The sequence below is a fragment of the Arvicanthis niloticus genome, chromosome 12 (genome assembly GCF_011762505.2).
Source record: "Arvicanthis niloticus isolate mArvNil1 chromosome 12, mArvNil1.pat.X, whole genome shotgun sequence".
NCBI lineage: Eukaryota > Metazoa > Chordata > Mammalia > Rodentia > Muridae > Arvicanthis > Arvicanthis niloticus.
Window position 1 is genome coordinate 74012494 of NC_047669.1, and position 17399 is coordinate 74029892.

General features: G+C 47.5%; 1 protein-coding gene across 2 annotated transcripts in view; it reads right to left on the minus strand.

Moving 5' to 3' along the window:
- Runx1 (RUNX family transcription factor 1) overlaps positions 1–17399 on the minus strand; it is a 229697-nt gene that overhangs the window by 26462 nt on the left and 185836 nt on the right. Inside the window, exon 6 of one of the 2 annotated variants that reach the window (XM_034515201.2) lies at positions 12331–12522. The exons of the other annotated variant lie outside the window; for it this stretch is intronic. Within the exon in view, the coding sequence (XP_034371092.2) occupies positions 12331–12522 (192 nt within the window). The remainder of the gene's footprint in view (positions 1–12330; positions 12523–17399) is intronic. 2 annotated transcript variants of the gene reach the window in all.

A 17399-nucleotide genomic window follows, 5' to 3' on the forward strand; every position in this document is an offset into this window, starting at 1 on the left:
TGGGTGGGAGATAAAGTTCCCTGAATGCTGGGATCTGAGGGGATCCTTTGCGTTTCCCAGCATGCCCTTCATTGCTCTAGCCTTATCTTCTTTAGAGACTTTGTGTTTCTCAGACAGTGGAGGAGGCAAGCCCAGGGTGCAAGTCCCCTGGGAGTTCGGGTCATGACTTGTCAAGAGCACACTCCGTGGGTGGTGAAGGTGGGGATGACAAGTCAGCCGGCAGGGCTAATTAGTGAAGGGAGTCAAGTCCCCATTCTCTTTTAAAACCCGGTTAACTATTAAGTAAATATCACTTGAGAGCCAGGATACTGGAGTCCTCTGTCTCTCAGTTAAGGAAGGGAGCCAGAAGCCACCGTCTCTGCAGGATCCTGTTCCCTGGCAGCTTGGAGAGAGAGAGAGAGAGAGAGAGAGAGAGAGAGAGAGAGAGAGAGAGAGAGAGAGGGCTAATCTTAAAAATTCCAAAGCAGCTTTTGATCTAGCCATTCAAGACCCTGACTCTGAATTCATGGCTGTCATAGGGACACCTCTGGCTGGATACAGGTCTTGGCTCACACATACACACACACACACACACACACACACACACACACACACACACGCCATCTTCTGGGGAGTAATGACATGAGGTTGGCAGTACCACCCCGAACTGGATGGAGGGGACTGTCACTCTGCATCTCCTCCCCCTCCCAGCCTAGGGCCAGCCCAGAGCGGCTGGCTTTCCCACAGCTGTGGCTGTATCAGCTCACACACCTGTTTGCTGTCCTCTTGTGGGCCTGACAGCCTGGGCTGCAGCCGAAAGCAGGCTTACAGGGTGCAGCTTTCGGTGGTGGATTCGGCAGAGGGAGGTATTTACTTAAAACCAGTCAGGGAGATGAAAACTCTTTCAAAGAAATCCTTTAGTGGACGGTACATTAAAAACACAGAAGAGATGGGTCACTCATACGTGGTGAATTTGTCTAATTCAAGAAAGCAATGGAGACAGGGAGGGGCCATCCCCTGACTGCTGCCCACTCAGGGCCACTGGGTTCAGGAAGTGACCTGTCAGCTACTGCAGCTGTTAGCAGGCTGGGGGTGCTTGCTGGGACTGAGGAGGATGAGAAAGAGTGTATATAGCCTTGTTTATTAAAAAAACAAAACAAAAAAATCCCTATTTTAAAATATATCATTTTGATTATTTATTTTTAAAGACATTTAAAAAATAAAGTTCAGCATTACATGAAGAAGGAAAAGGATCATAAGAAATTAAATCTTATCTGCTCCCAGAGCCAAACACACATCTCAGGAAAAGGCTGAGTAAGGCTGAGCCAGCGTTGGGGGGATGAGCTGGCCCCCAGATGACAGACTTAAATAGGAGAGGACAGGCATGTGCTGGGAGAGTTCAGTTAGGGGCGGGGCCAAGGATGGAAAGTCTCTGGGCTTTCAGGGTGTTGGCTAGGGTTGGGGAGGGGCAGGGAAGAGGCCCCAGGCAAAGAATCCTTCCAACCTTACTGTTTTATATTCTTTTACTGTCTCTTGGGATTGTGACTATGGATGGTCCCACTGGAGTTTACCCAAGGACCCCAAAACACCAAAACTCTAAAGGCCATTGTCACAGAGTGGGTGTGAGCCTCGCAGGACAGGCTTCTTGTCAGCCAGGGAGCCAGCAGCAAGAGGTACAGTAGGAAGAGCAGGAACATTCTGAAGAACTTCCAGCCCACTGGGTGCTGTGCTCAGCACATCCCGGGATAGCATCTCAGCCTCAGTGAGGGGTTTGTGCAGGAGTGAGCGGAAAGACACCACATGCTGGCCACCCAACACTCTGCTCATGCTGACTTAGTCTTCAAGACCATCTGATGAGTCAGGCTTATGAGCGTACCCATTTTACAGATGGTGGCAGCGTGGCACAGGAACCTCCTGTAACTAGGAAGTGGACAAAGTGGGGTTTGAATTCCAAAGCATTATGATAAGCATTAGGCTGTCCTAATGCATTAGGCTTTTCTAGGAGACCCTGGGCTTTATCCTGGAGCCCATCTGATGACCAGGTGTAAAGATTAGTGCTGTGCCAGATGATGGGATGACAGGAGATTTGCCCTTTTGCCCTGCCATCTCCAGGCTCTGGAGTCCTCCTTAGAGGAAGCCATGACTGGGCATGGAGAAAGTATGAAGACAGAGCTACTCTACAGGCCCTCCGCTGAGTCTACCCTCCCCCAAGGCGTGAAGGAATCAAATGGGGAAATCGGGAAAAGTCACAGGAACAAGAATAACAAGGTTTCCTTCCCTTCCACCTGAACTGGCTATCTGTAATTTTACACAAATCCAATTTCAAACTCCTGCTTTGTAATTTATGGAAAATCATATTAAATTAGACAGATCCATGTCTGGGCAATGACTTCTCTCATTTAGCAACATATGGTGGCTCGGAGCCTCTCTAAGCTTGATCACACAGCAAAAAGTATCACTCCCCCCCCCCCCAAAAAAAAAAGTCTGCAATCAGAAGCAGCAGGGTTGGGGGCTCTGGGGCCTCGCTGTCAGTTTCGCTGAGAGTATTAGGGGTGACGGTCATTCCTTCAATATGCTGTGTCCAGGATTACAAAATGTTTAGGACCAAGCAGTAGGTAGGTCACTCGCACGGCAACCAGGCCTCCTCGGCGACTGTAGAGAACAGTGCCAGGCATGAGGAGATTCAGTCAGTGAAGTGCTTCCCTCAGTGAAGTACGAGGCCCTCAGTTTCATCCTAAAAACATAAAGAGTAGGGTGCAGTGGCACATGGTGGTAACCTCAAGGATTATAGTGAGGTGGGAGATACAGACAGGGGAACTTGAGGAGTTGGCTGGTCTTGTAAGCCTAACCTCAGCAAAGCTCTAAGCTAACAAGAGGCCCTGTTTCAAGCAAATGTGGCAGTTATTTGAGAATGACACTTGAGGCCATCATACCACGCCTGAGGCCGTCCTCTGACTTTCACATGTACATGTTTGTGTGTGCCCTTTCATATGCATCCCACCCCAGAAAGATGTATGTGGGGGTGGGGATTGTCAGGTAATATGAAAAAGGAGCAGCCGAATCTTCTAGAGGGTATTTCCTCTGTCTGTGACCTCACCAGGCCACTCGCAATCCGTTCTATCAACATAAACTACAGTGGCTTATAACTGCCTTTGGTAAATGTGTGAACTCAACATAGTCTTTCTTGACTCAGCTACTCTGGTAAAAATACAGCTGCAGACATGGTCACAAGACCTACCCTGAAGTTTTTAAATCAGGGGTGGGGGAGAAGGTAGGACCAGGCCTGAAGAGCTCTGGGCTCACTCTTAAGATACTGGCCTTTCTGGAAAACCAACAGAAGCACATCCTCAAATGTGGGCAGTTCCGGTTGGTCTGTGGAGTGGGTGGCTTACCGCAAAATACAGATGGCGGTGAGCTGACCTTGAGAGGTGTAAATAAACCACAGAATGGGCAGAAAAGCCAAGTGAAGCCCTTGAGCCTGGGCTGACTTTTACAGATATTTTAAATAACCTTATCATTCTGTAATTTGCCATCTGATATGTGCAGAGAGATGCGCTAATGGAAGGAGAATGACCGCAGCGGCACGGTCATCCCAGGAGACGTCGTAAAGTGACCGTGTTTGCTCCCCCTGTATGAGCCACAACTCTAAGGCGTTCAGTCTCATTGGTTCTCGGCCCCTTTTGGTCTCAAGATGTTCTCTCAAAGCCACCGAAGCAGCCGTTCAAAGTGTGCGGAGAGAAAACGACCAAGATTTAGCTCTAATCCTTGGATCTGGCCTTGGAATGACTCATGGGGAGACCATTCCTGCCATGAGGCTGGAGATGGCCCTCACGGGTGAGCCAGTGTATCCACAAGCACAGGAGTTCATAGGCCTTCCTTCCCTGGGGATGTTCTACTTTAATCCATCAATGGTGTCTCTTCACTCCAGAGTGGCATGGTTCTAGCTACATCCTCTGCCACACTCCCAGCATCGGGAGTCACTATGGTGCTCAAGTCTTGATAAGTTTAACTGTGTTAAATCCTGGAACCCCAAATTCAGTGACTTAACAAGTGAGACTGTGTGAGAATTAAGATGGGGCAGGAAGGAACCAGGGACAGACTTGGTGTCCTCAAATGCCATCACATAGTTGTTGGATAATATGGAATATGTCTATCCATCTGATATGGCAGAGAGATTCCACCCAGGCGATTCCCTCTTAGAGGAATAGGCTGGAGTGTTGTATTTAAAATGAATACCCACCTGTGATGGTTTGTATATGCTTGGCCCAGGGAGTGGCACTATTAGAAGGTGTGGCCTTGTTGGAGTAGGTGTGTCACTGTGGGCATGGGCTTTAAGACCCTCACTCTAGCTGCCTGGAAGTCAGTATTCTGCTAGCAGCCTTCAGATGAAAATGTAGAACTCTCAGCTCCTCCTGTACCATGCCTGCCTGGATGCTGCCATGCTCCTGCCTTGATGATAATGGACTGAACCTCTGAGAACCTTTAAGCCAGCCCCAATTAAATGTTGTCCTTATAAGACTTGCATTGGTCATGGAATGCAATGCATGTGAACTTGCATTGCATTGTTCACAGCAGTAAAACCCTAAGACACCACCCTTCTAAAACTATAATGTTATGATCCATGGAGATCAGAATTTGACAGTGATGGTTCAAATCTTACAAATACATCTGGAAGGTTCTAAGTCTTCCATGTGCCACAGGGAGACACTGAGCAATGAGGATGCCCAGGTACTGTGACCTTGCGACCTGAGTCAGAGGAAAGGGTCCTCTCGGCCAACCTCACCTATCAGTAGCCTCATTCTAGCACTGGAAACATGGTTCTGTTTGCTGTTAAAGTGCCCTACTTAGAAACTGGTAAGCACAGCGCAAAAAGCCAGGGCCAGCTAGGACTCAGCCTGAAGACCCTCCATCACCTGGTTACAGAAATCAACAGAACAAGGAAACTGAATGGTCCCGGCCCCAGTTCTCCCTTGCTCTGTTCTCAGGCATGCACAGAGAGACAGAGCATACACATGACTGATCCGTGTTTGTTTTCAGGGTGAGTTCTATTCTATTCTTCTTATTAGTTTGTCATATTGACTGTGGCTGGTAACCGAATCGCCCGCCATTGACACATAAAATGCCCTCCCAGAAAGGGATTATGGGAGGAAACTCTGTGGAGAGATGCGACGAGGCTTGTCAGTGAACAGTGCCTTTGCAGGCTTTCTGCGGTCCCGGCCTTTAATCTCCACAGCAATTGGCTGTTCTGAGGCTCTGCAGGCAATTGTTTGATATTAATATAGAGTCTGCATGGGCCAAGAAGTGTGGAAACAGGGCAGAGACCAGGCATTACGTGGCTGTTGTCTGGAAGATGAGGGATACCCTGTGCCTTAGTCCATGGTTCCCTGGAGTTAGGATGGGCTGTCCTGGGAGCCAGAGGGAGAGGAGACAAGACAGTGGTGAAGCCTTTGGAGTCTGGCTGCACTTACAAAGCCTGCCACTGGGAGAACTCCTAGGTGGCCCAGGGCTCTTTCAGCTTGATACTGTTCTCTCTGGCCAAACGGTTGCTAAACTTTGACAAAGCTTCTTAGCTGCCCTTAAAAATTCTCTTACCCCTCCAGACTTGAAAGGCTATCTGTAAGATTTGTGTCTTGGCATGATGAGGGGCCCGAAGCAAACCATTGTCCTTTTGGAATGGGAATCTGGTTGACAATGCTCTGTGCTAATGCCCCTTGGTGCTTCAAAACAACAACATGCCTGCCTCTGGCCTGGGAGGTCACATTCTTGAGTCCTTCCCAACTGGCTGGCGTTGGTCTTCAGGGCAATTTCTGTTTCTCTGCTTGCTGCTATCTATGTGGCCACAGGATTTTGGAGGATCCAGGCCTCCTGTGTTCTGATCTGACTTTACACCCTAGATATCGGGGTGGGGCTGGGGGTGGGGGGATGGAAGCCTCCTTTTTCCACCACCGTTGACTGTTTGCCTTCATCTGTACAGGTGCTCTAGAAACTCTGGGAATTAGCTGATCTTGTCCAGAAAAAAGAAACTCTACTCTCTGTCCGGGGGAATAGAAGAATCATGACATGGTCCTGGACAATGAAGGGCTGAGATGCCAAAGTCCAGATGACAAGACAGGGACACAAGCATGAACTCACATTTACCTGAACTAGGTCTACTCTGAGGGACAGATGAGAAAGTTCTCACTGGACGGACCAGGACCCACTGGTTAATGTTCTGATGACATCAGTATCTTGGTTTTGATCTAGGGCACTGAACGGTGGCACCAGAGAGGCCATATTCTGACTGTTAGATTGTGACTAGGATCTCGTTGGCAAAGGGGCTGGACTTTTACACACATAGCAAAGTGAAGGGTCTGACACTGTTGTGAGTAACCTGGAGCCAGATACAATGGCATGTGACCTTTTAAGGAGAGAGAGAGAGAGAGAGAGAGAGAGAGAGAGAGAGAGAGAGAACAAAGGAGAAAGTCAGAAGAGAAGTGAGGGGAAGGGACGGATGCAGCCATGGGCCAGTGAGTGCCTGGAACTGGCAAGGATTAGAGGAGGCTGGAAGGACCCTTCTCTTGGGCCTTCAGTGGGAGGGCCATATCATGTCACTTTAATGTTGGGACTTGTAGCCTCCAATTTTGATAGAATAAATTCTCATTGTCTTAAGTTACTAAATCTGTGGTCTGTATGTTGTGTCAGCCACAAGAAAAAAAAATAAAAAAATAAAAAACAAAAAAAACCCAGCCAAGTTGGTTTTGTCGATCAGAGTTGTAACAGTGACAGATCACAGGACATTCTGACAAGAACAATTACCACTCCCAGTTTGCAGAGGCTTTAAGAGGTTAAAATTCTTGCTAAAAATCCTAGAGTATATACAGTAGGAAGTTTGGGCCAGTTTGTGGCTGTGCTCTTTCTTCTTAGCAGCTAAAGACTGGTGCCTTTCAAAGCCTCTACTATGTAAGATCACCGTTCAGTAAGTGCACAAATGACCACACTGTAAGGTCCCGAGGACATGGTTTAATGCACCTGTGTGCAGTCTCCAGAGTCATTATTCTCAGGAAGACGTTCGAAACCTCAGAAGCTCAGAGAAGGACAATTTGATCATAGAGACCAAGCCCCATTGTAAATGATTTTCCCTCGTAATCAGAAAAGGTGTCCACAAGGGACTAACAGGATCCTGAGAATATGGGCAGAACTCTTTGAGCAACAGTCATGAAACAATTTGGAAACCAGGTCCTATTAAACTGTGGTTTTGGGTTACAAAGGTGGTGTCAGTTTAAGTGGTAAGTGATTCTTTGAAGGGCTGATTAAGTATTTGGGGGCAAGGTCAATACATAATACACCAAGGTCGTGCACACTGCACTCCTTTAGGGACCATGGTGCTGGCACCTGTGCTCATCCTTAAGGTGGCAGGTTATGTTAGCACCTTGCGCTCAAGAGATGAGGGACCCAGACAGAGAGAACACCAAGGCCTGCTGGCTCTTTCTCCCTCCTACCCGCCTTTCTCTTCTCTTGAATGTCTATCGTACAATTCTTTAGCCTGCACTTCCATACTTTCTTTAGCTGTAGAGTTTGGTTGCTAAGAATATATGTGCACATGGTGAGGCATCCTCAGTTCCTGCCTTGAAGTGCTTCTCGTTCTATGAACTTGGACATCTCCTTCTGCCTTCTCACTGTGGGGTGAGAGGAGGGAGCACAACCATGTGACAGGGGCGGGCCAGCACACACCACGTGATGGGGGTGGGGCAGTACACGCCATGTGACAGGGTCTCTGTATTCTGCACTCTTCTTTCAGGGTTTTCTCTCCTCCACTTCTTCTTTCTCCCTTTCCCTCCCCACTTCCCTGTTTATTGTGGGAACATCTGATTCTGGCGTGTTGTGCGTGTACAACTCCAGTGCTGCAGCTCTTCCGGTTCAGTGCCTGCCACAGACAGGAGTTGTTTTGAAGGGAAAGTTTCTGTGTTATAAGCAAATTGGATGGGTTGATTTTTAGTACTTTACTGTGTGTGCATGAAACGGCCATTCACAGGTTTACCTAGGAAATCAGCAGGCCCATCCCATGCTAGCTTTAAAGGTGTATGTATGTATGTGACTGGGGGCAGGGGATGACACAGATAGGCAGAGAGACAGACAGACAGACACATGCATGCGCTGTGGTGAGCTATATGCTATAGTGAATGTTGGTGGTGGGCAAAACAAGAAGTTTTCACATCCTCCTGTGGCCTGGCTCTCTGGATGCAGGAGTTTGCTCCTTACTCTGGAGGGTGGAAATGCGCCCTTCCCTTTGTACATTCTGTGGGTGGAGAGAATTGGAATGCCATGGTAACTGTACCCCTAAGAACCTCACAGTCAGGTGAGAATATAACTTTTCCAAAGAGACTTGGAAGGAGCCTAAGACAATCTATTAGAAAACTGAAAATCTGGGGGCCACCTGAGAGCAAGTGGCCTTCCTCACCACATGGAACTTTAGATGGGGGCAGCCGCTCTCATCTAAGTTGATCACATGGTACTTGGGAAGAAGGCTTTAGTTGTAAGAGGCCACAGGAGAGAGATTCATACATGTAGGGGCAGTTACCCCAAGAAAGCAAAGAGTTGCTGGAAGTCCCCTTACCCTCTTTAGGGCATGCTCAGAATTTCAGTATTCTGATTGGCTTTTTTTTCCTTCCTATTTTTAAAGATAAAATACCCCAAAATTCGACTTAGCAAGACACCCAGCACAGAGCCTGGTGTTATTATCAACGCCAACTGCAGCATCAGTCTCTCATTACAACAGAATACATTCAGTCCGAGTCTTCTATACCAGTGGCTGCCCAACACCTCATCATGCCTGTCAGCCCAGTGGCGCACCAGTCCCTGATCCAGGAGCTCAAGTGTATCCCTCCACACCACCTTGCTGCCGGTGCCTTCAGAGAGGTCTGGATTTGACTTCAAGTTCATCACTTAAGAATGCTGGAAGTGATGGAAGATGTTTAACTTCTGAGCTGAGAATTCTGCATTTCTGTCTAAAAGCCACACCACAAGATTACCTAGAGAAGAGAATAGTGTAGCCCTCAAAGTCTGAGCTACGCCCAGATTCATCACAATGAATCCAAGGAAAGTTAAACTTTATGGCAAGAGGCTTAGCTTACTTATGTGGTCTGAAGGATTTCTGCATCAGTATCTTTATACTTTATCTGCATCTCCCCAGAAAGCCGGAAGTCATGCCACCTTCATGATGGTTCACTGGGAAATCAGAGCCCAAAACCTAAACTGACCCACTTGTATTGCTCAGAGCTGTCCCTGAGAGGGAAGTGTGAGGGACCAGGCCTCGATAACCCAGAACTCTGCAATCTGCCCCATTTCCTGCTGTAAAAGGAACGGAGAAAAGTCCTGAAATTTGGCAGGCGTTAACAATGGTGTCCTGACTTGCGTAAACATGCAGCCATGACAAAACGGCTTTCTGCTCCACTTTAAGACTCCTTCGAGTAGGAAGTCGAATTAACCTCGGCTGTTTTAAAGTTAAAACCTCAACAAATAAACAGTGGCTTGGTGGCATAGCAACGTCTCCCCTCTCCACCTGAACTCCAATGCTGGTCACTCGAGGTATCTATTTGGTAAGATAAGGAAATGCGATAGTCCATACCCATGATCCTCTGCTGGCAGAGCCAAGGGGCGGCTCCAGCCTGCAATCTCCTGCTTCTCCACAGACCCGCTGCAGTGACCGACACCTTTGTGAAGCTGAACATTATTCCTGTGTCTCTGCAGTGTTGAGGAAAGCCCACCCTGGCTACTTCTGGGTTAGTTTTCTTAAAACTGTGATTGCCATTTCAGAGAGCCGTGAGCCCGGTGTGCATTGCTTGAATTCCCACCTTAAACAGGCAGGCATGGTCTAGGGCTGAGACCAGGCAGTAACTGTCCTTAACACCAGGAACAACGTGAAGAACTTGTCTATTATATTATCCTTGTTAATGTTTAAATTTCAAGGGGGAACAAAAATCCAAGGGTCCACTTAAAACTAGAATTTGTATAAAATAGCATTTTCTTATAAGAAAAAAAAAGAGATGGAAGAGGGGAGAGGGGAAGAAGGAAGGAGAGGGGAGAGAAACACAGGGCAGGTGGGAGAGAGAACACAAGAAAGTGAAAGCAGTTTTACATGCTGAACACTGTTTGAAACTGTGTCTGCCTGGGGGCAAGTAAATCCCTGCATATCAAATTCATGTACTGGAGAGAATAAACTATACTATCTACAGTATAGTCCGCACATCTTCTCAGTGTATCAAAGAAGCCCCTAGCATACTCAAAGAGCAAGTTCAGTGCTCTGGAGAGCCTCAGATGAACAGACACCTGTCCGTGACAATGCGTCTGTGCATAGGTGGGCAGTTCCAAAGGCCCCGGCCTCTCCTGAGCACCCTCCAACCCACCCTCTGCAGTTTCCAGGGACTAGGCATATACAATAGCAAGCAGAAGCAGTCCAGGTTTACAAGGCAGGCAGAAGAGACCCTCTGAATTTGCTCCTGGATGGCTTTGTGCTCACTTTACAAATGCTTGCCAGTTTTGGCTTGACTGCCCGTAAGTAACAGGCAAACGTTATTCTCAGCTGCACAGGTGCTCAGGGCAGCCACGAGAGGTCAAGGGGACAGCCTTTTCTTTGGTCTTAACACATGGGATCCCAGAGAAAACATGTGTGAACTTAGGTGATGGTAAAGAGAAGGCAAAAAAATGCCCTTGGACATTTCATTCTCCTTCCCGCCTCATCCCATCCATCGCATCGAAAGTGTCATTTGCCTTAATTCACCACGGCACTGCACTGTGGGATTCTTGGAAAATTACTATGGGTATTTTGGGTGATTATTTGTCACTATTAAACACCAAAAAAAAAAAAAAAAATCTAAGGATTTTGATGTGGCCTTTTTCTAAACATACCTAGGAAGAAAGCCCAATTTTTGTTCTGTTCATATAAAAGGGAGGTACCATGATGTGCTGACAGGGTACCTCGTGTATCTCAGGTTGGCCTCAAGCTGGCTAGGTAGCCATGAACTCTTGATTCTGCTGTCTCCATCTTGCAAGTGCTGTGATAACTGCACTCTGGAAAATGTGGGCTTTTGTGAGCCCTGAATGTGTTTCTCCCCAGAGACAGCCATAAAACCTTGCTCAGATAAAACCTTATCAAGTAGGTGCTGCCTGGGCATCCCATGTGGAGCTCAGAGGAAAGTAATCTTTGCTTTCTAAGGGCAGAGCCTCACTCCTGCTGCCGTCCCTCTACCCCTTTCTCTGTATGGCCGCTCATCTTTTCATTTGAGTTGCCCAGGTCTGCATCTCTGCAGGAGTATGGCTGTAAGCATGTCATATGTACAGCTGTGTCCCACTTGGCACAGAGAAAACTGCCTTTCAGTTATTACAATGGTATCACTGAACAAACAGCCTCCGACGTCAGCAGTCCTATTGCGGATATGCACTGTGGGTATTATCTAACTTGGCACAGAGGGTATGTGCAGTTATTACATCTTACGGTGCGTTTGCAGCTGGTGACTGGCCCACTGAGTGAACAGAACTCACACGACTGATCTGAAAATACTATGCTCAACACAGCCCGCACCATATACACACACATACATTCATGCCTCCTTCTTCGTAGTTTGAAAAGAACAGATATTAATGCAAACTTAACATGAAATCTGATTTGTATGTGTATATGTGTTTATCCATATACACATACATACATACATACATACATACATACGCAATTGTGTGTATTGCGCCTTCAAGATTAATGGGTAGATAAGCAAACAACCGAGCAGAAACTAAGTCTTACAAAAACTTCCCGTCTGTTTCTATACAGGTGGCTCTTTCTATCTGTGGCCTCTATAGCTAAACATTGAACCAAAGGTAGGTCGATGATACAGCTTTTTAAATGTCCACATATTAAAATGTATTTTTTTGTCACGATTCCCTAAATAATATAATTTAGTGATTGTTAACACAGCATCTATAGCATGTTGGATGCTAGCCACAATTGAGGAATGGACTACAGTCTCCAGGCTGATGTCCACGGGCCTAGGCAAGTACTAGGACATGCTGTATAATATGCTCGCACTCCTGTGGCTTTGGATACCTGGAACTGATACTCCAAGGTACCAAGAGAGGCAGACGTGTGTACCCATGTACACATGGATTCCACAGTCACGCATCCCTCCCACACTCAGCAACCACACTTCTCAGAGTAGAGATACTCCGAAGATGGAACAATGCCTTTCTCATAAGCTCCCAGCAGATGCTGTGGGTTTCAGAAGTTCCCTTAGAGCACCCAGAGGAAGGCCCGGCAGCCTGGGCGAGCTCCGAGCCTGGGACTCTAGCAAAGACAGAGGGTAGTGGGCTCCATGGGGTACTTACCCTGCATCTGACTTTGAGGCTGAGGGTTAAAGGCAGTGGAGTGGTTCAAGGAGGCCCGAGGGTTGGGCGTGGGGGCTGGGTGGTGCGGGCTGACCCTCATGGCCGTGCGCCGCAGCTGCTCCAGTTCACTGAGCCTCTCGGAAAAGGACAAACTCCCGGGCTTGGTCTGATCATCTAGTTTCTGCCGATGTCCTATTGTAGGGACCGGGAGGGGAAGGGAGGAGGAGGAGGAGAGGGAGGCAGGGAAGGAGGGAGGGAAGAGATCAGAAAACGTGTTGTGGAGGGGGCTTTTCTTATCTTTCCCCGCCCTCTCCCTTCACCCCCAAGGTGAGCTTGTTGGACACTGTCCCTTGGGCTGGCTGCCTGTGGGAACCAGGGTTATCCTTCCCATGGCCGCCAACTGGGGTTTTTCATCCCACTGGCCACTGGGTGTTGCCTCAGTCTGTGCTCAGAGCTCCGCGCATCCCTCAGGTGGGCAGAGGAACTGCCAATAGTGGCCCCGGGGAAGAAGCCCGTTGCTTGTTAGCTGTGGGCCTCAGGCTGAGAACAGAGCTGTGGCAGCCAAGAAAGGTGCCCTCCCGGGGTCAAGAATGCCCTGCCTTCCCAAAAACCTGAGCAGCAGGTCTGAGAGGTGCCAGAGTGGGCCCTGGAACCTAGCAGCATGTCCCTTCAACAGGAAATTGGGTGCAGCTGCAAACCCACAGCCTAGGAGTGAGATTTCCTATTACAGGCAGGCAGGCACAGGGCATCCCTCTCAGCCTGCACACACCCAGGCCCCTTCCTCCTTCATACAGGCTCCTCAGGAGCATCCTTTCTTCCCTGAAGCCCACTCCCTGGGTGTATCCCTAGGAGGAAGTAGGCAGAAAGGTGCAGCCTGGGTCTGTTCCAATATTTCTAGTAGGCCAGGCCCTTGGGAGCCCAGAGGGAGTGGCCAGCTGGTCTGCTGAGTTTTCCCAGGGCCTCAGGAATGAAAGCAAGGTGGGAAGATGTCTTGTAAGGGTGGTAGGTGTCCCTATTGCCAGGAAACAGCAAGTAGGGCCGTCCACATTGGCCATTCAGGAGGGCTGGACTTCCAGGGTTTTTTTTCTATTCATCCCTTTCGGAGTGCCATGCAGCTAGAGACTGTAGCAGAGCCCAGCCTCCCCCATAGGAGCACAGTGGACTTAGGAAGTCCATTCCTCCTTTTAAGAGCCCAACTTAGTGCTTCCTCCTAGTCCTTAAAGTTTGTTTGACTAGAACCCTTGACTGAGCCACAACCGTTCTCCTGTCAATGGTTACACAGCCTGACAATGACAGAGGAAGCCACGGGCCACAGAAATGCTGTTCCTGGTACCCCATCCCAACCCAGGGGACCCTGAATACCATTCCCCCAGCACAGGGGTAGGCGCAAGGCTACCTACCTCCCCCACCCCCGTCCATCACCTAGCTCCTGATTGCTACAATTATAAAATCAAGTTGTAGAAGTCGTGTTATGGTTTCAAATCCCTGCGGCTTGCTATTTTTTTCCTGCTACGGGGCCTCCTTGGCACACCGACAGGGTCTCCGATTCCAGGCCAGAAAAAGGGCCCACTATATTGCAGAGATTTTTATCACTGACAAGACCTGTTTGGCTCCAAATGGAAGGAAAAAAAAAAACCCTCTTAAGCATAATATTTGTGTAGTTCACATGCAGGGCTCCCTCTTTCCACGTATCGCCACGGCAAATCTGGACTGTCACTCAGAGCTTACAACACTGGACTCAAACACAAACACCCTGAGTCACGCAGGCTCGGCCGGTGCACATGGGAGAGGCCTCTTACAGCCAGAGTATTTAAAGCTCTATGGACAAAAGAGGCCAAGTCCCTGAGCCACCCCCCTCCAGCCTTTACCAGCACAAGCACAGAAACTTCTTTTTCTAGAACCATCTACCTTACTCGAGATGGTATATGTAATTCCGTAATTCGGTGTGCAGCCCTCTTTGGTTCCTCCCTCCTCTTCTCTTTGCGACCCAGTTCCACTCCTCATCACGCTGAAAAACCTCAAGCTTTCTCGCAGAAAAACAACCCGAGCTCTAAAACCATTTAAAGCGTGATGTGGGCCCCTTTAAGTGTCTACCATGGCCTCACACCAGTCAAGAAAGAGGAAGGTAGGAAATGTGACTCTGGCTAACTGTATGGTCTCAGAAAGAATGTGGGCCAGCAAGGGCTTCCAGCGGGTTTGTCTGCCTTTCAGTCTCACATTCCTGAGGCACCCAGTGGCATTTTGGAAGAACACTGTGAAGGACAGTGTGTAGCCATAGGAAGGGTGTGTGTGTGTGTGTGTGTGTGTGTGTGTGTGTGTGTATGTGTGTTTGTGCACGCGTTATCATTCTAAGTCAGAGCATCCGTTGTGGTGTCTCTGGCCAGCCTTTGAAGGGTGGCTGTCTAAGTATCTGGCTCTGTAAGTTTGGGGACATGGTCACTGAGAACCCAAACAGGAATAAGCCATGTGTGGCAAGCCACTATGTGGCCAACACGTGTGACGTATTACTTATTTTTATTTCTCTTCCCTCATTACTTGATGCAAAAAAAAAAAAAAACAAAAAAAAAAACAAAAAACCCTCCTAATATGTGATCTGTTTTTGTACCAGCTGACACCTGCCAAAGTCGTAGTCATTTACAGAGATTAACTGATGACTGCCTGCTTCGGCAGGAATGCCTGGGCCTGGCTTCTGGGAGTTGCTTCCTAAGCCCCAAGAGTCTAGAGAGTCTAGGCTGGGTTGAATGCTCAGGATTAGGGAAGAGTTCATTCCACACTCTCCCTGTGTGCATTCTGGGAGTCTGTAGGAGAGGTGCTGCCTGAGAGGAAGCCTGAAGCCCACATTCACAGGGTGTTAGAGAATTGCAACACCAGGACACTTAGGAAACGCAGGGCATCATCAAGTTCAAGGCGTGGCCCCGACGAGTTTAGAATAGGGAGCACCTAATTCTCTTCTGAAACCATCGGGGTTTGTGTGCCAAACAGCAATATTTTGCAAGGAATATAGGAGCTTCCGATGGAAACTTTCAGGCTGGGGGAAAATGAATGCTTTATGGCTTCAGTTTCCTGGATTTGCATGCTATTAAAATATCAATTTGCCCACTGAATTTTAAATACAGGAGTATGGGAATCGCCCACTACAGAATTCTCTCTTCCCTCTTACTGATTACTGGGCTCTGGAGGGTAACAGGGAATTCAACACTGGATCAAACCACCGTAGGACTGTGTAGACTAAACACACACATTCTGGAAGCCTGGACTTTCAAGTTCACTGGGAGTCAATTGTGAAGGTTTCCAGAGTGGGGCTTCAAGCTGTGGCCACTAGGTATTGTGTGCATCTGTCTGATGCTCACACAGAGCTGAAAGGGGCCTCCAAATATTCTTTTTTTTTTTTTTTACATATTTTGAGAAACTACTGCTCAAAATGTTATGGTCAATGCACAATCTAAAAAACAACAAACAACAGAAAAGGAAATATATAATAAAGTAAACCAATGACACCCGGCACATTGGCTCCATCCCAAACAGACCTCTGTAGTTCTGAGGTGGCTGGCCATCCGAGCACCCCTAAATGTTATCATATTTTATGGCAGATACTGAGGTCAGTTTCCATCTTCCTTCTGTGAAAACGGAGCAGAAGAGCATGCACAGCTCACTGACACCGCAGCTGCCTTGGCCAGGGCACCACTGTGATCTGTAGCTGTAAATAACTGAAATACAGCATCTGGCCCTCTATTGAAGGTAATGAGGTGGAATTGCCAGATTTTCCTGAAAACATTTGATTAGTCAGCTAATCAAATTGATTGTCAGCTCTTGTTTCTGATAGCAGTTTTCTGGTTTTCTTGATAGATCACATAGCATATACTTAAAGTCTTGTCCTGGTGAGCAGATTGGAAAAGTCTATGCAAAATGACAACACTGAAAATATTCATATTCTCTCTCTCTCTCTCTCTCTCTCTCTCTCTCTCTCTCTCTCTCTTTCTCTCTCTCTGTCTCTTTCTCTCTTTCTCTCTCTGTAGTGTGTGTGTGTGTGTGTGTGTGTACACACACACAAATTGTGGTTCTCCTAAAAGTAATGGTAAATTTTATACGTTCACCTTTAAAAATGACATCTGCATTTCAGAAAATGTCCTCCAGTCAACCCAGTGGTGGCTACATGATCTGGGTATAAGACGCTTACTCTGTCTTTGGTTGGGGCAGTTTTAGGACTATGAACAAGAAAGTGTAGGGTAGAGAACACCTCACTTTCTTTGTGTCGCTAACTGCACTGAATGCAGCTCTGACCCTTCCTTGAACTGTCTTGCAGGTAAGACAAGCCTTCTGACCAGCCAACCTGCTATCTCCCAGCTAATTAAATGTTGAGAAATACCGTCTACTATTGCATATTATTCACATATTACAAAGCACTGGGCATGTAGCTCAGTGAGAGGCAACTTCTAAGCGTTCACAAGGCCCCAAGTCTCAGGTCTAGTGTCATAAAAGGAGGAAGAAGGAAGAGAGAAAAAACTTTCAGTTTAGTAAACATTTAAATTAATTAAACTACATTTAAATTAATTCACATATTATACCTAAAATGTGTAATGATATTATATGATATATGCTAATATATATTCTAATGCATTTTATATATGTAAGTTTTCACAGATTGTCTGATGTTATGTGAACTTAGTTTCATCACTCCTCCTAATTTCCTCTCCTGTCATCATGCTAAGAGAACAGGACACAGTTGTTACACCAAAGAACTAGAGAAGGGCCAGAGAAATCGGGCATATCTTTTTCAATGACAGATGACAAGCCAAGCTCAGACAGGTACATTTAACCCATCTCACACAGCCAGATGGAGGAAGGACGCGGGTCCGCAACCATCCTCAGTTCCCCAATAACTCCCAGAGCACCCAGATCACCCAGAATGAGCAATTTTGATTTTGGTGACCCCATCCCTGCCTAAGTGAAGAAATACAGAGACACAACCAAACCGAATCCAGATCACAGGCCACCCACTTCTCTTTGTCCCACTCTTGTCCCCAGTGTGGCCCATGGATGAGGAGGGTCAGAGTAGGACAGTGGTATAC